Source organism: Silurus aristotelis (assembly GCF_946808225.1).
Source record: "Silurus aristotelis genome assembly, chromosome: 7".
Lineage (NCBI taxonomy): Eukaryota > Metazoa > Chordata > Actinopteri > Siluriformes > Siluridae > Silurus > Silurus aristotelis.
The window spans coordinates 2,938,069-2,961,632 of record NC_139580.1 but is presented as its reverse complement, the minus strand read 5'-3'; the positions used below and the strand labels follow the sequence as shown (position 1 = coordinate 2,961,632).

The 23,564-nt window shown below is 40.9% G+C and overlaps 2 protein-coding genes and 1 long non-coding RNA gene across 5 annotated transcripts in view; 1 reads left to right on the top strand and 2 right to left on the bottom strand.

The window, feature by feature from the left end:
• Positions 1 to 15,148, top strand: part of ddah2 (DDAH family member 2, ADMA-independent) — a 34,487-nt gene extending 19,339 nt beyond the window's left edge. Inside the window, exons 1-6 of one of the 3 annotated variants that reach the window (XM_083546826.1) lie at positions 6,596 to 6,760; positions 8,971 to 9,331; positions 9,656 to 9,829; positions 13,067 to 13,186; positions 14,285 to 14,428; positions 14,915 to 15,148. In XM_083546826.1, coding sequence (XP_083402952.1) covers positions 9,044 to 9,331; positions 9,656 to 9,829; positions 13,067 to 13,186; positions 14,285 to 14,428; positions 14,915 to 15,031 — 843 coding nt within the window. In that variant the 5' untranslated portion in view covers positions 6,596 to 6,760; positions 8,971 to 9,043 and the 3' untranslated portion in view covers positions 15,032 to 15,148. Of the gene's footprint in view, positions 1 to 6,595; positions 6,761 to 8,933; positions 9,332 to 9,655; positions 9,830 to 13,066; positions 13,187 to 14,284; positions 14,429 to 14,914 lie in introns of those variants that run through there. The other 2 variants (XM_083546824.1, XM_083546825.1) reach the window with 2 other exon arrangements.
• On the bottom strand, positions 12,088 to 12,821 carry LOC310728985. Its single transcript, XR_014534430.1, has 3 exons — positions 12,585 to 12,821; positions 12,197 to 12,313; positions 12,088 to 12,159 (listed from the first exon to the last, which is right to left on the bottom strand). It is a non-coding gene; the product is annotated as an uncharacterized lncRNA (long non-coding RNA).
• Positions 15,149 to 16,803: 1,655 nt separating the features above from the next.
• Positions 16,804 to 22,821, bottom strand: rps5 (ribosomal protein S5). The gene is made up of 6 exons (XM_083546865.1): positions 22,717 to 22,821; positions 21,080 to 21,185; positions 20,545 to 20,754; positions 18,122 to 18,250; positions 17,185 to 17,283; positions 16,804 to 16,924 (listed from the first exon to the last, which is right to left on the bottom strand). Exons 2-6 carry the CDS (start codon positions 21,182 to 21,184, stop codon positions 16,856 to 16,858), a joined length of 612 nt encoding a protein of 203 aa, XP_083402991.1. The 5' UTR covers position 21,185; positions 22,717 to 22,821; the 3' UTR covers positions 16,804 to 16,855.
• Positions 22,822 to 23,564: the final 743 nt, after the last annotated feature.

The following is a 23,564-nucleotide window of genomic DNA, read 5'->3' as shown; positions in this document are numbered from 1 at the left end:
AGATGTAGTGATGTAGATGTAGTAATGTAGATGTAGTGATGTAAATGTAGTGATGTAGATGTACTGATGTAGATGTAGTGATGTAGATGTAGTGATGTAGATGTAGTGATGTAAATGTAGTAATGTAGATGTAGTGATGTAAATGTAGTGATGTAGATGTAGTGATGTAGATGTAGTAATGTAGATGTAGTGATGTAAATGTAGTGATGTAGATGTAGTGATGTAGATGTAGTAATGTAGATGTAGTGATGTAAATGTAGTGATGTAGATGTACTGATGTAGATGTAGTGATGTAGATGTAGTGATGTAGATGTAGTGATGTAGATGTAGTGATGTAGATGTAGTGATGTAAATGTAGTGATGTAGATGTAGTGATGTAAATGTAGTGATGTAGATGTAGTGATGTAGATGTAGTGATGTAAATGTAGTGATGTAGATGTAGTAATGTAGATGTAGTAATGTAGATGTAGTGGTGTAAATGTAGTGATGTAGATGTACTGATGTAGATGTAGTGATGTAGATGTAGTGATGTAGTGATGTAGATGTAGTGATGTTGGTGTAGTGATGTTGGTATAGTGATGTAGAGATGTAGTGATGTAAATGTAGTGATGTAGATTTAGTGATGTAGGTGTAGTGATGTAAATGTAGTGATGTAGATGTAGTGATGTAGATGTAGTGATGTTGGTGTAGTGATGTAGATGTAGTGATGTAGATGTAGTGATGTAGATGTAGTGATGTTGGTGTAGTGATGTAGATGTAGTGATGTAGATGTAGTGATGTAAATGTAGTGATGTAAATGTAGTGACGTAGATGTAGTGATGTAGATGTAGTGATGTAAATGTAGTGACGTAGATGTAGTGATGTAAATGTAGTGATGTAGATGTGATGATGTAGATCTAGTGATGTAAATGTAGTGATGTTGGTGTAGTGATGTAAATGTAGTGATGTAGATGTGATGATGTAGATCTAGTGATGTAAATGTAGTGATGTAGATGTAGTTATGTAGATGTAGTGCTTTAAATGTAGTGATGTAAATGTTGTGATGTAGTGACGTAGATTTAGTGACGTAGATGTAGTGATGTAGTGATGTAGATGTAATAATGTAGATGCCCACCTTTGCCTGACCTATAACGACACTCTGCTTGCCTTTTCTAAGGATATTTTACCCCAGGATAAAAGTCTGAAAAACATTTGTCAAAAACATTTAAAACCGTCTGCAAAAGGGTAAAAAGGGGTTTTAGTCTGAGACACTGAGTAAAAGTGTGAAATATTGTCTCTTTCTGGAGACAGAAGGGACACTCATGACCTGTCACTAGACACAGAACTGAGATAAAAAAGCATTTACAGTTATGATTCCGTGCAGGATTCCTTTTGTATATCTCCAGTCTTTTTCATTAATGGTGGCTTTTAGAGTGTTCTCCACTGTGGTCGCTCTTCCTCCCCCAGCCTGAGGACAGCGCCCCACTGTGTGTCCACTCTACCATTAAGACTTTTCTTATTAAAAGCCTTAACACAGGCTTTTAAAAATATTTTTCCAGCGACCATGTAAAATCCATATTTGTGACATGCTTACATTTGTGACACACCTCTGGAGTAGTCGTGCCACAATCCGTATTGATCTTGATCCCAGCCGGGCAGCTACTCCACTGGTGTTCTTGAGCTCTGGTCCAGCCAGGTCCACCAGGTGTCCCAGCATGATGAGACAAGATGCTAGTAGAGTCTGCGTAAGGGCACTGCCTGCAGTGTCTAGACGAGCTGCATAGATATCGCTACAGTTTTTGCCTGTAGCTCTCTCTGTCTTGAAAAGTCTCCACACTTTAAAAAGATTTGATAAAATCATGTAGTCCCAAAGTGTCCAGTTTCAAGGGTCCATTAAAAACAAAGGTTTGTTTCAGATTTCCAAAAGATTGTGAAATAGTACTGGTCACACATTTCCAAATTAAAGACATTGAACTGCTTAAAAACCACAGTAAAAACTGTAAACGAAAAGCAGTGGTTCTGCTCTGTAGGTGCACTACTCCCTCCCCTCCTTCATCTTTACGTAGGTATAAGACACTTTGGGGCACCCAGTGTTACTTGGCCCACAAAAAATCTAAAATCATCAACTGAATTTTAGATAAAAATGTTACCTGTGAGTCTGCATTCTATTTTGTGCCAAAGGGAGGGTGCTGCCAGGTTGTCTATAATTTGCATGCGCCCCCTGACAGACATGCGCCCCCTGTCTATAATTTGCATGCGCCCCCTGTTGGAAATCTTTGGTAACAGCCACTTTCATTTATCTAAACGACCTTTTATTCTCCTGACTGTCCTTTCCCAGTTTTTTTTTTTTTTTTTTTTTGAATGAATGAATGAATGAATGAAGGACTCTTTTCCTAGGTATACCTTTTTTTTTCCAAAGGAGTCCCCCTGGGAGTTTGGGCACACTAGATGACCAGTGCTAAATTAAAAGGCCCTCACTTTTGTTCCAGTTTATTTTGGCTGAGGATATTATGCCATAGTCTCTGGAGATTATGTGCAGTGTGTCGATGTCGTTCTGTTCGTCTATTATTGCTGCTATGTCATCAGCATATGCTGACAAGAGGAAGGCGGTCCAACAACCAGGAACTGAGAATCCTTTCAGTTTGTTTCTCAATCTGTTTAAAAAACTGTTCTATGGCTGGGGCGTAAAGAATTCCTGCCAGAGAGCAACCATTGTCGTACTCCCCTGCACATTTTTAAAGGAGCACATAAGTCACTCTCTGTCTTAAAAAGTCTCCACACTTTAAAAATATTGTGATAAAAACAGATACTCCCAAAGTGTTCAGTTGTCAAGGGTCCATTTAAAACAAAGGTTTGTCAAGTCCCAGATTTTCAAAAGATTTTAAAATAGTCACACATTTCCAACTTGAAGACTATTAGTATACTTTAATGTCACAGTATAAAGTTCTTATTTTGTTTATAAAATCAGAGCTAAAACCAAAAGCTTTAGCTTTTCCATAAATAATCGTGTTCCACTCTGTCAAACGCTTTCTTCAAGTCTATGGGGACCAGAACCATTTTCAGCCTGAATAATTTTTAAAGACTTAAAAGATCTCAAACCAGCAAGATGTTGTCAAATAGTGACCTTCCATGTACACAATATGTCTGATTAGCCTGAATTACTTCTTCCAGAACGCTAACCAGTCTGGTGGCTAAAAATTTAGAGAGCAGTTTATAGTGGCTACATAAGTGTGAGGACTGCCCTCCTGAAAGCCTCCATATACCCGGTGCTTTTCCACTCTCCGTACTTTGTAGGGCTTTAAGAAGCTCTTCTAAAGCTATTGCTCCACTGAGTGCTGCATCTAGGTGTTCAGGGACTTTGGGCAGTCCTCCTAGGAAGACCTGATCTGTGACCTGGTCCACTATGAGCTTGCTGGTGTAAAGCATTTCATAAAAACTAACTGTTCTGTTTTGTGTATTTTGGTGGGTTTAAATAAAACGTTTCTGACCATTCTTTTTATTCAAGGTTAAAAAAATTACTTGGTGCATCCATTTGGTCTGCGTTCTGGAAGCGTGATCTTATTACCGCGCTGTGTACTTTTAAACCTAGGAGGTCTGATAACTGTATCTTTTTAGCTGTAAGGGTCTGAACATGATCCTGTTCTCCTGTTGGCTGTAAAAGGGATTGGAGTTTCATGAATTGATGTTAATATTGGGTTATTGACTGGGCCAACTCCCTTTTGACATTTGCAGTGTACTGACATAATTGTGTGGTGTGTACTTTGCCCAGGTCCCACCAATGTAGTTTTTGGTTTAATAGATTTCAAAACCAAACTGTGGTCTGAGAGACCAACAGGGCTGATGAAACAACTCTTTAAAATGTTTAAATGATGTTTGAAAACGTAAAACCTGTCCAACCTCGCAAACGATATAAAGCGACCATGTGCCCATGTGTGTTGCTTCTGGAAGCCATGAAATGACTGCCATGTATCGCTCAAACCATTTTTATGTAGTATCTGAATGAGATGTGTACTGGAAGGCATGTGGGGTTCTATATTGTTGCGGTTGCTGTTGTCTGTGATGCAGTTAAAATCCCCACCAACGAATAGAAAATTCTTCTAAACAAAACAAGTCTTTCTATTGGTGAGGTTGGAACATATACACAGAAAACAATTTAAATGTTCCTCCATGACAAACCAGAAGAGGGTTATTAACAGTAGCAGTGTGACCCACTGAGGACTGAGAGGATTAGACTGTGTTATCATTACACAAGTTAGTGAGTTTTGTCATTATTTTCTTGATAATCTTCAAAAACCCCTTCACCCAGTGCGCCCAGTGAGAATCACCTCCTCGCCGGATACTGGGTTTGTTACAGTGCTCGACACTTCAGGTGGCTTTTCCACAGGAATATCAGTGTTAGACATCGCAGCTGTCAGACGTTGATTTTGAACGGTAACATGTGCCTCAGCATGTAAGTGAACCTCCTGAAGGACACCACGTGCTTCACCAGGTCAGACTTACTTCCGATTGGGATCATTTGAATGTGACAGATGAGATTTTCATATCAGGAGAGCTCTCTCACCAAGATTCATTCATCAATAATATTCATTATACAGTGTCACAGGGAATATTCATTATACAGTGTCACTCTTTCGGATGGGCTTGAAAGAGGAAGCACATGGATATCTGGAGTTTTCTGGAGAATGAGGACTCATACGTACGAATGCTGTTCATAGACTTCAGCTCAGCATTCAGCACCATCACTCCTCATCTGAGCAGGAAGCTGAACCTGACAGGAAGTGACCACACACACACACACACACACACACACTGTGGCTGACAACACACACTCCTCACACACACTACACACACACACACACACACACACACACACACACTCCTCTCACACACACACACTGTGGCTGACCACACACACTCCTCACACACACTCCACACACACACACTGTGGCTGACCACACACACTCCTCACACACACACACACACACACACACACACACACACACACACTCCTCTCACACACACACACTCTCCTCTCACACACACACACACACTGTGGCTGACCACACACACTCCTCACACACACTCCACACACACACACACTGTGGCTGACCACACACACTCCTCACACACACACACAAACACACACACTCCTCACACACACACACACACACACACACTGTGGCTGACCACACACACTCCTCACACACACTCCACACACACACACACACACACACACACACTGTGGCTGACCACACACACTCCTCACACCCACATACACACACACACTCCTCACACGCACACACACACTCCTCACACGCACACACACACACACACACACACAGACACACACACAATGTGGCTGAGCACCTCTCACCTCTCTCTCTCTCTCTCTCTCTCTCTCTCACACACACACACACACACACACACACACACACACACACACACACACACACACACTGTGACCACACACACACCTCTCTCTCCCTCTCTCTCACACACACACACACACACACACACACACACACACACACACACACACACACTGTGACCACAGACACCTCTCTCTCTCTCTCTCTCTCTCTCTCTCTCTCTCTCTCTCTCTCTCTCTCTCTCTTAAAACTGCAGACAATAACAAAACTATACATTCAGCTTAGACTATACAAGACAAAACACAAGAAAAAACAGACAATGAGAGACAATATAGACAGTACAAATATTAAATAAAGATGCAGATTATATAACAGATCAGTATATAATGTATATAAAGTGTGAGAGTTCATGGTAGTGTTTTGTACAATATACAGCAGTAACAGTGTGTGTAACATATACTGAAGCTGTGATGACTGACAGTTCTGATAATGCAGCAGTTATAGATATGAAACAGGGAATATATTTATGGTGAGATGTTGAGGAGTCTGATTGCCTGGAGAAAGAAACTGTTCCTGTGTCTGACGGTATTGGTGAACAGAGTTCTGAGCTAAAAGATGTGTCCAGGGTGTGAAGGGTGCAAACACACACATACCCCTTTAGACACACACACACACACACACACCGTGGTGGAAAACACACAAAGGTTGCATGTGTGCACTTTGTCATGTCATAAGGCATTGTTTTAGTTAGCATTGTGTAGTTGTAAGTGTTTTTTGTAGCTTTGTGTAGTTTTATGTAGTGTGTAGTTCTGTTACTTTGTGTTATCTTATGTTGTGTAGTGCCTGGGGGAATGTTGTTTTGTTTCAGTCTGTACTGTGTGTGGGTGGAATGACGATAAAAGCAGACTTGACTCGACTTGACTTGATTTGTCACACACACTTTGTGTGTGTCTTCGGTAGGGGGCAGTAGTGACCATAGCAAAATCCTGCAGCATCTGTCACCTCAAGTGATGTGTGTTTACTTTCCACAACACACACACGTTTCACTCAAACGAATCGGTTCGTCTCTATATTCGAAATGGTTCATTGTGATGTCTAAGGAGTCGACTCACATATAAAGTGACCGGTTCTCTCCACTTACAACAAACTGCACCAATTTTAAGTTTTTAATAAAAAATTTATTTCGACTCAAATGAATCGGTTGAATGAGTCGAAATAGAGTTGGTAGGTCGGAGATGGGCCAGCAGGAGGAGGAATGGAAAGGGGGATGGGGAAGTGGAGAGAGAGAAAGAGAGAGAGGAAGAAAGGAGAGAGAGAGAGAGAGAGAGAGAGAAGGATAACGGGCTGGGTTAGGTGTGCGGAGAGAGGACATGAGTCAAATTCTTCTGAACCGAGGCTTTTCTTTTATTTCGGTAAGATCAGATGTGTTATTATTTATTAACATTCTCTTTATAAATATATAAATAATATGTTTATTTATTAAAAGTTGTGATCAGAAAGTGCAAACCGCGCGGATCAGTAATGTTCTGCGTTCCATTGTAGTGCGCATGCGCGAAGTTTTATTTTGCTTTAGATAATAAAGAAATTGGAGTGTAGGAGATTTTTTTTGTCAGATTTTTCTGAATTGAAGCTTTTTGGAGCAGATCCACGGTTTAATCTTGTGCAGCTCTGCAGGGAAAAACACGGTTCTGGTTACACAATGTTCACATTTTCTGCATTTGATCCAAAAAAGTTTTTTTTGCACTGAGAAACTAATGCAGGGGCTTTTGTGGAGCTTCAAGACAATTGTGTGTGTGTGTGTGTGTGTGTGTGTGTGTGTGTGTGTGTGTGTGTGTGTGTGTGTGAGAGAGAGAGAGAGAGAGAGAGAGAGAGAGAGAGAGAGAGAGAGAGAATGTGTGAGAGAAAGAAAGAGAAAGTGAAGCCTGGAAACCATCTTGCTCTGAAAGGCATTGTTTAACACACACACACACACACCTCTCTCATGAGCAGAGGGAGATCGCCCGGTCAGCTCTCATTCCTGCATCACTAAACATCTTCCTCCTGCTGGATCAGCACTCTCTCTATCTCTCTCTCTCTAACTCTCTCTTGCTGTTTCACTCTCTCTCTCTCTCTCTCTCTCTCTCTCTCTCTCTCTCTCTCTCTCTCTGCATAACAGCTTCACTAAAGAATAAACAAACACCACAGACAGTCCCTGTGAAAAATGTGAAAAAGACACAGAATCTTTTGTTTTTCTTTTTAGAAAAATTCATGTTTCCACTGTTTCTATGCAACTTCCTCAGTCCAAATACAAAATCACACACAAATTGGACAGTGAACGATTGGAGTGTCATTAAAGTGTCAGGAGGCTGAGTGTGTAATTGTTCCTGCTAAAGGAGAATTTTTATAAAGTGGAACATCTGAACATTTATAGATTTGTTTGGTCAAAGGAAATCTTCAATCTGTTACATTACTGAGTTTGTTGCATAGAAATGAAATGAAAACATGAATGTGTCTCTCAAGAACCAGGTGTTTCCAGCTGTCTTATGTCCATATGTGTGAGAAACAAACACCTTTAAAAACCAACTAAAAAAGAATGGGCAGTCCACCATGCGTAACACCTCCACATCTTAAACGGTGATATTATCAACACCTTATAGCCTGCAGTGAACCTTGATAGCACTTTAGTGATACTGGTTTGAGGAACTACTGTTTCTTTGAAACCATTTGGTTTATGGGTCTTTGTTGCTTCTGAAACTCAGGGACCACCAAAAGTTTGTGGGGGAGTCGGTTCAGGATCTCATGTTTCAAGGAACTCTTTCGTTTGAGATACAACTTTAGTTTAAAAACATAATAGATTTCAAAGATGTTGACTTTTAGAACATTGATTTAGAGAAGAGTTGAGGGAAGCTTGTTGTGGAAAACCATGTGGTTCAGAAAAGTTTGAGGAACCTGAAGCTTGTTGGTTTGGGAACACGTCAGTTTATGGGAAGTTTGTTTTTTAGAAGCCCATCAGTATTGAGAATCTTGTTGGTTTGGGGAACTTTGTTTTGGAAGTTTGTTTGTTTGGGACTACATAAGCTTATGGAAGGTTGTTGTTTTGAAGGACCAATTATCTTGGGAAACCTTTTGGATTAGGGAACCTTTCAGTTTGGGAAGCTTGTTAGTTTTGAGGAACCCGTCAGTTTTTGGAAAGCGTTTTGGTTTGGGGAATCTGTGAGTTTGGCGAAGCTTGTTGCTTGGGAACCCAACAGTTTTGGGAAGCATGTTGTTTTGGTGGACCCATAATCTTGGAATGCTTGCTGGTTTGGGGAACCCATCCATTTTGGGAAGCTTGTTTTCTGAAAACATATCTGCTTTGGAAATATTGTTGGTTTGGGAAACAGTTTGTGGAACATGTCAGTTTTGGGAAGCCTGATGGTTTGGAAATCCATGATCAATAATTAATTTTCTGTCGCAGGCCATCTGCAGTAAAAACAATAGTGTGGAATGTGTGTGGGGGTGGAGTGACTGTATATTACTGTACTAATAATGATGCATATCTCTCTCTCTCTCTCTCTCTCTCTCTCTCTCTCTCTCTCTCACTCACTCTCCCTCTCTCGCTCTCAGATGTGTGAGATGCTGAAGTGAATGCTTTTTCTCACAGGATTCCATTAGAAACCACGTTAGGATTGCGTGTGCATGTCCACGCCCTCTCTCACACACACTCTGAGAAAGTTATGGCGAACATGTGTCCGTTTGGCCGATTCACCCACGCCGTGGTGCGTGGTATCCCTCAGTCCCCCAGCGTGGGCGAGGTGGCGGTGGAGGTGGCGAAGTTGCAGCGGCAGTACGGAGTGTTAGTGGGGACCCTGAGGCAGAAGGTGGGACTGCAGGTGCTGGAGATCCCTGCTGACACACACACCAACACACACCTTCCTGAGAGCTGGAGGATAGAGGACATGGCCATCATACAGGGGAACACAGCGCTCCTCACACATCCGCTCAACCAGGAGAGATGCCAGGAGGTAATCACACATACGCACCAGACACTGGTCTACTTCGTAACATTTCCACGCTAATGATTAGAGTTTTACATCGTTCTTGTCTACTTTCTGTGTAAATCTCTACAACTGCGATGGAAGATGTTCTAGGTATCACCTGCTGGATGACATTCCAGCGGATATACGGAATAATGGTTCAGGATCTAAGCAACCTTCTTTGCTTTGCTTCTTTGTATTAAGTTTTGTCTTGAGTTTTGTATTAAATGAATGTAATTCAATGAAAATAGAACAGGATCAACTTTTACAGAAGACATTGGAGGTTGGAATCATGTTTGTGTGTGTGTGTAGGTGGAGGCAGTGAGGCGTGTCCTCACCGAGCTAAACCTGACCATAGTGGAGATAGAGGACGATGGAGCCACACTGGAAGGCAGCGATGTGCTCTTCACTGGGAGAGAGTTTTTTGTCGGTCTTTCCAAACACACCAACCAGCGTGGAGCTCAGATCCTCGCCGAAACCTTTCAGGTATACGCCTTGGGGAAGGGGTAGCTCAGTGGTTAGGATGTTGGACTTTTGTTTGGAAGGAGTTCAAATCCCAACAGTGCTAAGCTGCTACCGCCGGGCCCTTGAACACGGCCCTTAACTCTCAATTGCTCAGCTGTAAAACTGAGATAAATGTAAGGTGCTCTGGATAAAGGCATCTGCCAAATGCTGTAAATGTAAGAACAAAAGCCTGAATATACTAAAACATTTGGTGCCACGCAAATGGAAGACTGGTTCCTCTCAAGGATTCTTCCTCATACCTTCTCTGGCTCACTCATTATTTATAATGATTAATAATAACTATAATACCTATAATGAATCATTATCTATATTGATCTATAAGGAACTGATTTATACACTTAACATTCATATTTATCATTAGTTTAGTTCTGTAAAGCAGCTCGGGGACAATGTCGACTGTTCAAAGCGCTTATTATTTCTACACTCAAACTACACTCACGGCTTCTCCCTGGATTTTATATGTGGGTGTTTTCCATTTATTTACTGGCAGCTTCGAAAGGATACATGTCAGAGCTGATAGAATATCAAGTTCCTTCACTGCCTGCAGATTTCACGTTACATTGCAGCAAACCTTTGGAGAAAAGTGCATACGCCTGTGAGGCTTGACTTTGTTCTTTGACTTTGACAGCTTCAAACAGTGTTTTATGGTTCTTGAGAGACACATTCATGTTCTTTTTGTTTCTATGCAACAAACTCTGTAATGTAACAGATTGAAGATTCCCTTTGACCAAACAAATCTATAAATGTTCAAATGTTCCACTTTATTTCCAGTGAAAAATCCTCCTTTAGCAGGAACAGTTACACACTCAGCCTCCTGACACTTTATTTCTCCAAAAGTTCAGATGGAAATATTTTGCTGTGTCTCTTGTAAAACTTCTACACTAGATGGAGATTCTTCACTCCAGACGTCTGTTTTCTCTCGAAATAACACGTACAGAACTCAGACGTGCGCTTCGGCTCCTCGTCTGGTTGTACAGTGAAGTCGCTTCCAATGAGCCGCAGTCCAGACGGAACTGTATGGTGTTGAATTGTGGAATGGAGACATGTTGGTTCAGGATTCCTCTCACTTTCTGGAACCTTCACTGCTTCAAAACAACCCCAAACCTTTAAACTTCCACCTCCATGTGTGAGTGTGGGGGTGAGGGGAGTCTGATCTCATCTTCTCTCCTGTTTTCCATCTCACACAAATTCTTCTGGAAGTGACTCAAGCATCCTATTTGGACTCCACAGAACTTTCATCCACTCATTTACTGTCCAATTCCTGTGTTTTTGTCTTTTACTGAGTTTGTTGAATAAAAGCTTTAGGAACATGCACATGTCTCAAACACCGTAACGCATTTCTCTCAGCATCAGTTTGTACCACCAGCTGCACTGGAGGAAACTAAGAAGAACGTTCATGTTGTTCATGCGGTTTTTTTTTTTACTGTAGCTGTTAAATAGTCAAGTTTTTTCTTGCTTTCATTTCATTTTCAGTTCCTCTGTTTAATTTTGGGTCTCTTCTATTCCAGGACAATGTTTTTTCTGCCAATTCTGCAGTACGTGCCACCAGAGCAAACGTTTCTGCTTGGGTTCTTTGACACTAAGAACCAACTGAAACGCTGTCCTCGGGTTAAACTTCACATCCAGCTGACTCTGCTAATGCAGCAGTGTGGCTAGTTTGGGGATTTCTATAAAAAGTTTCTCAGCCTTTTTGGATCGGAGAGTTTGGTTGTGAACATGTTCCTCATCACTCTTTTGCAACGGCCTCCCTGTTATTTTTGGATTGAGAACAAACTGATAGCTTTTTTTATTTTATTTTATTTGGCTTCTACAGCATTTGCATTGTTTGTAATATTTTAAAATACAGAGTTATCAACTTTATAACATCTGTATGCAAATTCTCTTGCTTTGTGATTCCAGCACATCCATGCAGCATGTCTAAGCCAAGCCAGTGTCACTCACATCTTCTGCTCACTACCTCCATCCAGTCTCCTAATCTGTTTTCTCATAGTTTCCATTCCAGAGTCTAATCACCAGCCAGTACTGTTCACAACTGTGTGTGGTGGGAACTCTGAACTAGATTCAGCATGTCATGTTATTCTCAAACTTAAAACTGTTAAAAGCATCACCATACTCAATCTATACTCAAAAGAACCTTCAACATGCCACCATACTCAATCTATACTCACCAGAACCTTCAACGTGTCACCATACTCAATCTATACTCACCAGAACCTTCATGCCACCATACTCAATCTATACTCACCAGAACCTTCAACGTGTCACCATACTCAATCTATACTCACCAGAACCTTCATATCACCATACTCAATCTATACCCACCAGAACCTTCAACGTGTCACCATACTCAATCTATACTCACCAGAACCTTCATATCACCATACTCAATCTATACCCACCAGAACCTTCAACGTGTCACCATACTCAATCTATACTCACCAGAACCTTCATATCACCATACTCAATCTATACCCACCAGAACCTTCAACGTGTCACCATACTCAATCTATACTCACCAGAACCTTAATGCCACCATACTCAATCTATTCTCACCAGAACCTTCAACGTGTCACCATACTCAATCTATACTCACCAGAACCTTCAACGTGTCACCATACTCAATCTATACCCACCAGAACCTTCAACGTGTCACCATACTTAATCTATACCCACCAGAACCTTCATATCACCATACTCAATCTATTCTCACCAGAACCTTCAACGTGTCACCATACTCAATCTATACTCACCAGAACCTTCAACGTGTCACCATACTCAATCTATTCTCACCAGAACCTTCAACGTGTCACCATACTCAATCTATACTCACCAGAACCTTCATGCCACCATACTCAATCTATACTCACCAGAACCTTCAACGTGTCACCATACTCAATCTATACTCACCAGAACCTTCAACGTGTCACCATACTCAATCTATACTCACCAGAACCTTCATATCACCATACTCAATCTATACCCACCAGAACCTTTAACGTGTCACCATACTCAATCTATACTCACCAGAACCTTCATATCACCATACTCAATCTATACCCACCAGAACCTTCAACGTGTCACCATACTTAATCTATACTCACCAGAACCTTCAAGGTGTCACTATACTTATCAGAACCTTCAGAAATGTTTATTAACGTGTGTGTGTGTGTGTGTGTGTGTGTGTGTGTGTGTATGTAGGACTTTGTGGTGTCCACAGTTCCTGTGTCTTCTGGTACTCGTCTGAAGAACATCTGCTCAATGGGGGGTCCTGAGACCATCATCTTCAGTAAGAGTGAGGGGGCGAGGAAGACACTGAGGGTGAGTGAGTGAGTGTGTGTGTGTGTGTGTGTGTGTGTGTGTGTGTGTGTGTGTGTGTGTGTGTGTGTGTGTGTGTGTGTGTGTGTGTGTGTGTGTGTGTGTGTGTGAGAGGTATGGAAGCGGTTTTGGATTCACTGCACAATGGAGGTGTATAACGCGTTCGTGCTGAGGGTATCATCTCATCATGTACATCAAGCTCCATCAGAGCAGATCCTGACCCTGTAGCATTAGCCTGATTAGCACTGCTGCTGATGGAATCCAATCTCTGACTCCACCATTCTTTTTTCCTGTTACAATTAGATTAGATTTAAGAGTCTAAGTTCCTGCTCAAAGAGTGTGAATATTCCCCAGATGTTCCTCTGAGATGTTGTCAGTCGGACGAGATTCATTCATGGTCTGGGGTTTGTTCACGAATACATTCAGAAGTTTTACTCCGTAATCATACCGACTTTGGGTGAAGTCCGGTCAGGCTGCACTGAGAGGAGAAGATAATGGTCTACCATGGTCAATGTGGCTGATTTTACTCAATCTGGTTGATCCTAATCTTCCTCCAATCACATAGCAAGTCTGCCTCCTATTGGCTGGAATCAGAAACAGAATTTATTACCAAGTATGTTTACACACACACATGGAATTGGACTTGGTATCAGCTTCCAGTGCAGAAGTACAGACTTAATATACCAAAATACAAGTAAAACAGACAATTACATAATGCACTTTATACAGATGTGGGAATATTGTTTAAATGTATGTACAGATGTGCAGGTGTGCAGTTTATAAAGGGACGATTGGATTCTATGTATAAATGTGACAGTTATGATGGACAGTGTGTAGTTATGAATATTTAAATTGTTCAGGTTGATTATAGCCTGTGGGAAAAACCTGTTTTTGTGTCCATCTGTTCTGGATGATGAAACCCTGCAGCCACAATGATGCAGGACGGAGCGGCTCAGGTTTTTACACGATACAGGGATGTTGGGCGTTGTTGTTTTTTAAGCGTTTTAGTGTGGACAGTAAAGAAAATGATGTTAGAATTGGAAAAACCACAGTTTACAGATCTGTCCTGATTTGCGTGTGTGTGTGTGTGTGTGTGTGTAGGTGATGGAGCAGTTGACCGATCATCACTATGACATCTTGTCTGTAGCAGAGGACGCTGCTGCTAACTGTGTGTACGTACGCGGAGCAGGTGAAGCTGATTATCTGCTTCACCCCACACAGGACGAATGTCCCAACAGTGTCTCTGTGAGTTTCACGTGTACTCAAACATCACGTCTACATACTCAACAACACAGAACAGGATTTCAGTACCTGCGTTTATTACCTTAAGAAGTTTTTATATCACTTATACAAAAGGTTCAAACTTTTGTACACCAGGGACCAGTTTCATTTTGTAAGCATTCTGAGCAGAAGGTTCTGTAGGGTCTCGTGGATGGTGGCTCCTAAAGGCCAAAACCAAAATCTGTGTATCTGAAATTAGGGTGAAAAATGAATTCATTATTATTTGGTGATTGAAACCAGGAAATTGAAGTGAATCTGTAAATTGGACTAAAAAAAATTACGCTACCAATTGGTGGCGTTTCTCTTCTGATAATCAGAAACACAATGCAGCATAAGTTTCTCCTCAGAGCTTCCACCACAATCTAGTAGCTCTATAATCTCATGCAGTCCTCCTCAACCAGACCCGTTCTCCCTCCTGACGCTGTTATCTTCTCAATTTCTTCCCTTCAGGCCTTCCAGAAGTTACAGGGCTATAAGCTGCTCCCTACATCGTGCAGTGAGGCGTCCAAACTCGGGGGGGCGCTGTCCTCTTTCTGCCTGCTCATCAACAGGAAACTCCCATACTAACCCCATTCACTTTGCAAACACACACACACACACACACACACACACACACACACACACACACAGACTCTGTTTACAATTTATATATATACATGCAAATAAAAAATAATTTCATAATCATTTCAGTTTATTATTTATACACTTCCACTTCCAGGGTGATTAAAATCAACACTAAAAATGAATACGAGGTGCTACGATAACTCAAGGTTGATGAAACTGATTCTGGTGTGTGTTTCTCGAAAGAAACTCTATTTTTAAAGCTGTGATGAGCATGAGAATGGAACCCCTGACCTTCACTCATTAAAAGTAAATCACTGTGGTACTATTCAGACTGAAGTTCATTCAGAAGTAAGAACCTCCAGTACTTTTACTGCAGTAGTACTGCACAAGGAGCAGAACTTTTCTCTCAGGAGCAGGAACGTTGTAGAGTCCATCACTGTTAGTGAGCGAGTGAGAAGGTCTGTCATGGTAACCAGGAGAACGTGGTTGTGATGATCCATGGTGGATAAAGTGAAACATTTTGCTCAGTAAAGGAAGAATAGGAAGGAAACAAAAAAAGCAAAACCAGATTTACCCAGAGGGCTTTGTGATCATGGCGTTCCTCTGAGATCTTTCAACGATCAATTTTTTTTCCATTATTTGTGCTTTTGGAAATAATTTTTTTAAAGCCTAGGAAAGAAAATTGAAGCGAATCTGTAAATTGTAGCAATTAATAATTATTTGTTTTACTTCAGTTTTCAGTAATTTCATTATTCATGATTTAATTATAAACTTCATACTTTTGCAAAAAAATATTTCTTAAACCATTTAAAAAACTTCCAAAACATGAAGGGAAAAATTAATTCCTGAGGTAAATTATAAACAAAATGGCGGCCATAGTTTTGAACCGTATATTTGCGTTAGCATGCAGCCATTTTTATCCTCATCCATTTATCTTAAGTTAACTTATCACTTATTTTCCAATGTTTACATCTTGTTTTATTTATTTTAAATAGATGTTTATTACCTTCAGGTTTGATCATCAGTAAATTCGTTTCTTCACCAATAAAACAGAATCATGTTTATTTACTAAACTCAAAATAAAACCAATCAGATTTATTCTGTGGGGTTTAGTTTTTGTACCACTCCATTTTACAGGGAACAATACAAACTTCACACTTCAGTTACTTTCAAAGTAACTTTTAAAGAAAGTGTGGAGTCCAAATGGGACATGGATGTGATTAGACTCCTTCACTCACACAGGGAGGTGGAAGCTTCCCAGTTTAGAGATGTTTTGGAGCAGGTAAGATCACCATACAGTTCCGTCTGAACTGCACTGAAGCATACGTCTGAGATCTATTTTGAGCAGTGTTCTGGATTTAATGGCTCCCCAGTCACTGCACCTACAGCCCACGGAACTGTTCCGAGATGAACATCTTCAGCTGAGTGTTTGGAGAAACTGTCTGGATCCTGTGTGTAAAGCTGCTGTTCATGCTAAGGGAGGATTTTTCAATGAAATCAAATGAAACCTCTGGATTTTTATAGGAGTTTTGCCGCACAAAAACCATAAAACACGTAGTTTGTAGGAACTCTAGTTCTTTGAGAACAGTGTTTTACATGCCGGCAACCAAACATCGTGAAGTGAACAGGAAAATAACGTGCCACGTTACTACACATGAATTAAAAGTACGACCCGTCCTTTAAAATTAAACAGATCGTTTAGGATTATTATGGGATGGAGTCGTGTTATAAACACTGAATAGTTTGGTATTGTGCTAAAATCAGAGACAACAATCTGAATTTTCTCCAAATTTATTCGATTTTGTAGAAAGCACGAGCGGTTTGGTTTTAACGGTTGGACTTGGCCACTCTCTCCAGCTCGTCCTTCTTCTTGATGGCGTACGAGTTTGACGAACCCTGAGAAGCAAAAAAAACAGTAGAACCGTAAATATAGGAAACGTTTAAATGATTTAAAGTATGGTGTAAGTGTGTGTGTGTTTCTGAGCTGGTGATTGGCTGGGCGATGGAGCAGCAGCAGCCAATGAATAAGCAGAGAGATTAATCTACGAGAGCTCTAGCACACCAGGACAACAGGGAGTGTCGGGATGTGACTCTAGCCTCGCTGGGATCAGTTCTCCCAGATTTCCCACAATGCCCTGCTTGACTACGTTGCTCACCTTAGCGGCGTTGATGAGCTCGTCAGCCAAGCACTCAGCAATGGTCTTGATGTTCCTGAAGGCGGCTTCTCTCGCCCCGGTGCACAGCAGCCAGATGGCCTAAAACACACACACAAAATAGATGCTGAATAAACAATAATCTTAATAAATGAAATGATGTGGAGGTGGAGTTTTTGTATCTGAGCTTGTGATTGGCTGAGCAATGGCAAGCAGCAGCCAATGAACTGACAAAGATTTACTCTACGAGTTCTGCAGCGTGCCGAGACCACGAGGAAAACGTTTAGACAGGACTGGAGGACTCGATCAAGGGACAAAAATGTATACAAATGTACTTGTTTGTTTAGCTTGAACATCATGTTAGCATCAGGGCTACATACATACAGAACCACGTTTATTAAATCCATAACATTTAAATGACTAAAGGCTTTTCAGCCTTACATGTGAGACAAGAAACTTCAAACACATGCTTGTGATGTAGAAGTTAATTATAGTCTACGGTCAGAAGGTGGTATCTCACAGCGAGTTTTTTTTTTTTTCTTCTACTAGATTTTTATGGAGATTCCTTCAACTACAATGACCTTAGAAAAGTCAGGGTCTAGTGTAAGTGGGAAGATGAGGAGGCCTGGTGTGCAGTCAGAATGAAACACTCATTCCAACTGGGTTGGAGCTCTATAGCAGGAGATCTTCCACATCTTCCAACTAATGGAAAGCAGATCTTTGTGCACAGGGGTATCGTCATGTTGCAAGAGGTTTGGGTCTCCTAGTTCAAATGAAGGAGAAATTTCATGCTCCTGGATCCAATGGTGTCAGATACAACCCTGTCTCAACTTTAAGGGACCATATTGGAGAAGAACCACATATGGATGCCCACGTATCGTCTATACTTCAGCTATAGACACCAAAGTGTATATGAAGGCCATGAGTGTAATGTGTGTACCTGGTTGACCCTGCGGAGTGGGGACACGTCCACGGCCTGTCTCCTGACCGTTCCAGCTCTGCCGATACGGGTGGAGTCTTCACGTGGGCCGCTGTTGATGATGGCGTTCACCAGGACCTGCAGGGGATTCTGTACAAATGGCAGTACAACATCAGTACAGTCACAGAACTACTAAAAAACCACCTCATACATTTTAAATGTAAATATTTATTATATATAATCTATGACACTTCTGCACCCATGTGTAAATAACTTTATGCCTCAATACTATTCTCTCAGTTGTTATACTGTTTAATGTACAATATCTAATTGTACAAACTGTCAAACATCTGTACACATCACAAATAAAACTCCACACACTGTAGGAGACGTTCTGTTTCTGAGCTGGTGATTGGCTGGGCGATGGAGAAGCAGCAGCCAATGAATAAGCAGAGAGATTAATCTACGAGAGCTCTAGCACACCAGGACAACGGGGAGTGTCGGGATGTGACTCTAGCCTCGCCTCACTCCTGGAGCTGATCAAGTCTGTGATGAAGGATCTAACATACCACTGTCACTTTCATCACTCAGGTGTGTGTCAACACTATTACACTGTACTCTACACTATATCCAGTGTGCATGCTCCAGTATATAACCACCACCACTCCAGTGTCCTCTACAGTATATACTACAGTGTATAACCACCACCACTCCAGTGTCCTCTACAGTATATACTACAGTGTATAACCACCACCACTCCAGTGTCCTCTACAGTATATACTAGTGTATAACCACCACCACTCCAGTGTCCTCTACAGTATATACTACAGTGTATAACCACCACCACTCCAGTGTCCTCTACAGTATATACTACAGTGTATAACCACCACCACTCCAGTGTCCTCTACAGTATATACTAGTGTATAACCACCACCACTCCAGTGTCCTCTACAGTATATACTACAGTGTATAACCACCACCACTCCAGTGTCCTCTACAGTATATACTACAGTGTATAACCACCACCACTCCAGTGTCCTCTACAGTATATACTACAGTGTATAACCACCACCACTCCAGTGTCCTCTACAGTATATACTACAGTGTATAACCACCACCACTCCAGTGTCCTCTACAGTATATACTACAGTGTATAACCACCACCACTCCAGTGTCCTCTACAGTATATACTAGTGTATAACCACCACCACTCCAGTGTCCTCTACAGTATATACTACAGTGTATAACCACCACCACTCCAGTGTCCTCTACAGTATATACTAGTGTATAACCACCACCACTCCAGTGTCCTCTACAGTATATACTACAGTGTATAACCACCACCACTCCAGTGTCCTCTACAGTATATACTACAGTGTATAACCACCACCACTCCAGTGTCCTCTACAGTATATACTAGTGTATAACCACCACCACTCCAGTGTCCTCTACAGTATATACTACAGTGTATAACCACCACCACTCCAGTGTCCTCTACAGTATATACTACAGTGTATAACCACCACCACTCCAGTGTCCTCTACAGTATATACTAGTGTATAACCACCACCACTCCAGTGTCCTCTACAGTATATACTAGTGTATAACCACCACCACTCCAGTGTCCTCTACAGTATATACTAGTGTATAACCACCACCACTCCAGTGTCCTCTACAGTATATACTAGTGTATAACCACCACCACTCCAGTGTCCTCTACAGTATATACTAGTGTATAAACACCACCACTCCAGTGTCCTCTACAGTATATACTACAGTGTATAACCACCACCACTCCAGTGTCCTCTACAGTATATACTAGTGTATAACCACCACCACTCCAGTGTCCTCTACAGTATATACTACAGTGTATAACCACCACCACTCCAGTGTCCTCTACAGTATATACTACAGTGTATAACCACCACCACTCCAGTGTCCTCTACAGTATATACTACAGTGTATAACCACCACCACTCCAGTGTCCTCTACAGTATATACTACAGTGTATAACCACCACCACTCCAGTGTCCTCTACAGTATATACTACAGTGTATAACCACCACCACTCCAGTGTCCTCTACAGTATATACTAGTGTATAACCACCACCACTCCAGTGTCCTCTACAGTATATACTACAGTGTATAACCACCACCACTCCAGTGTCCTCTACAGTATATACTACAGTGTATAACCACCACCACTCCAGTGTCCTCTACAGTATATACTACAGTGTATAACCACCACCACTCCAGTGTCCTCTACAGTATATACTACAGTGTATAACCACCACCACTCCAGTGTCCTCTACAGTATATACTAGTGTATAACCACCACCACTCCAGTGTACTTATCACTTCTACTGCAGTGTGTGGATGTCAGTATACTTACTACATCAGATTATGAAACAGTACTACACTGCAGACAACACCTCCATACGCACCTCTCCAGTGAGCAGGTGGATGATCTCGAAGGCGTGTTTAACAATGCGCACGGTCATCAGCTTCTTGCCGTTGTTGCGTCCGTGCATCATCATGGAGTTGGTGAGACGTTCCACAATGGGGCACTGGGCCTTACGGAAACGCTTGGCAGCGTAGCGCCCTCCGGAGTGAGGGAGGTACTTGGCATACTTCTCCTTCACAGCAATGTAGTCCTGGAGCAGAGAAGAAAAAACAAAGCGGCGATGGTGATCCAAGGTTTTGTTTTTCCTCTTGGATGCACTCCAACTTGAAACTACAGGCATAAAACTGTTTTGCAATAAATAAAAAAGTTCCTTTTTATTTTAAATATTATATTTAGTTTAAACAGTACAACAGCGTGAGAAGTGTTTCTGAGCTGGTGATTGGCTGGGCGATGGAGAAGCAGCAGCCAATGAATAAGCAGAGAGATTAATCTACGAGAGCTCTAGCACACCAGGACAACGGGGAGTGTCGGGATGTGACTCTAGCCTCGCCTCACTCCTGAAGTTATGGACTCACCTGAAGGGAGATGTCATTGATCTGCACATCGTCTGTGCTCCATTTCCCGAACAGCTTGATCTCGGGCGTCTCGGCTACAGCCGGCGCAGTCTCCCAGTCCGCCATTCTGAACAGAAACCAGCACACAATGAAGTAACAACTCCAATTACACCAATAACAAGATAACCTACAGCTCCTGAGTTACACCGTAGACACTAGTCAGACAATACGTGACTTGGTGCTTCTCAGTTTAAAGCCCTATTGTGACGCAGTATTAATCATTAGGTGGACTTGTCCTGCATGGCGGTCCTGGTCCATGCACAGAACAAATGTTCTAAATAGAAATTCATCCGTTTATATATATATATATATATATATATATATATATATATATATATATATATATATATATATATATACATACATACACACACATGAATTGGAAATAGGCTTATGGAAATTTACATGACAGAATTGCAGGTGAGCCAATAACAGTTGTAAAAAAAAATATAAAAATCTTGCAGGATAATCAACCAGATTTAATGCAATATCAGATGAACTTGAGGCCACACCCCCCACATGCACTGTGGATTCCCCCATATTCCTCATCAATTCCTTGCAAGTTTCCAACCTGGAAAACTTTCAAAATTTGCCATTGAAAATTCTAGTATTTAATACACAGTTTAACTATATTTAACTTAAGTTAACCTACAGCCAGACGTTCTCAAGACCTATCTTCAGCAGGAGAACTAGGAATCCTGGACGTAATAGCTTTGGCTCGCACAGAGCTCTGATCTCAAAATCGAGTCTGTCTTGGATTACATGAAGATACCAGGGATTTGATGCAGCCTACATCCACAGAAGATATGTAGTAAGTTCTCAAAGATGTTTGGAACAACCAACCTGCTGGGTTCCTTCAAATAAACAATGTGCAAACCTACTTAGAAGAACTAACGCACATCAAATAGTGATTAGGAATGTACCTTCTGTTCATTTACTTCTAATTAAATTGATATCGCGTTCTCACATGTGCACCTGCAGAACTAAACCCTCTCAGGACCTGGTGGAAGATGTGAAGAATCACAGGGGATACCACATCATTTTAACCAGGATAACGGGTAATATAGAGCATAATTCAGGTATAAAAAGCTACTTACACCGTTAATAGACGGTTAAACAGGCTTATAAAAGCAAATTTGGCTTAGAAATGTTATAAAAACTTCAAAAAGAACAAACGCACATGTATATTGCGCATGCGCAGTACAGCCATGCTAATACAGGCCACGAGCACTGAAGCTAGGGGAAAAAAAAGATATTACCGTATTATAACATTAAAAACGCGATTCTGAGTATTTTTTTTATACGCACACGTTCATATATAATTGAAATAAGTTATATGGTGATTATATGTATATTATATATATAATTAATACTCGTAACTCGTATCTCCGGAACATAATGGCGGCCGCCGCCTCGCGCACCGCGTCTCGCGCTCAACCGCCTGCCATTTTAATGTCTTTTTAAACCTTTTTTTCGGTGAATTTATTCTCGGAATCTCTGCATTTCCCTCAGAAAACCTTCACAAACCTGTCCGGGGTTAAACGGTCCTGTTTTATATCGTGTAAAACGCCAAAAACAGACATTAATCTCCCACTCACCTGACTCTGAAGTCCGCACTGGTACTTCTCACAGAGAGAAAAGGGGTTTCCGAGCCGCGTGCAACGCGAACATCCGGTCTCGCGCCGGAAGCCGGAGAGCTCAACGTCCGGTTTGGGTTGTCGGGAATTGTAGTTTTTCTTTTATTCTTCAATCTTCTACAGAATTATTGACTACAAATTATTTTAATGTAAAGTATTATTTACATTTTTTTATTAAATACATTTTTTATAGTATAAAATATTTTATTTATTTTATTTTAATAATGTGTTTATAAATGTTATTTCATAAATAATTTACAGTAGTTTTTTATGCTTTTTGATTTGTATAATAGTTTCAATATTATCAAAGTTGTAGTTAGGATGTGTTTAAATTTTTTTATTATTTTGTATAGTATAAGTGGTAACATTATATGCTATTTTATGTTGTTGATTTTGTTTTTAAATAAGTTTTAAATAATTGTAAAATTCTAGAGTATAAAAGTTATAGTTATGTGTTTTGTTTTATAGATTTTATAAAGAAGAATATATAGAAGTCGTTTTTTGGTAGTTTTATAGTTTTTATAGTATAAATGGTGTATAAATAACCTCCACCGAAAAATTATTTTAATTAGTAAACATTTGTTTTATTAATTTCATAAATCAGCACCGAAATCTGCCATGATGCACACAATTAACCCTCTGGGGTCGACAAACGCACCGGCGCATAACGACAAAACTAATTGAATTTACTGTCTTATTTGATCGTACAGATAAACGCAATACATTATTTGAATCTGTAAAGGGTCTACTTTTATTTTAACACACTCATAATAACAAAAAACTGTGCTTTTGTAAAGTAAAAATAGCAG

What these genes read in the sequence shown, in the direction of transcription:
- rps5 (XM_083546865.1), bottom strand. Translation starts at nt 21,184, where the DNA reads ATGGCGGACTGGGAGACTGCGCCGGCTGTAGCCGAGACGCCCGAGATC. An exon ending in TCAATGACATCTCCCTTCAG is followed by an intron (nt 20,755 to 21,079) that starts GTGAGTCCATAA and finishes TCTCTGCTCCAG; the next exon opens with GACTACATTGCTGTGAAGGA. An exon ending in CACTCCGCAGGGTCAACCAG is followed by an intron (nt 17,284 to 18,121) that starts GTACACACATTA and finishes TGTGTGTTTTAG; the next exon opens with GCCATCTGGCTGCTGTGCAC.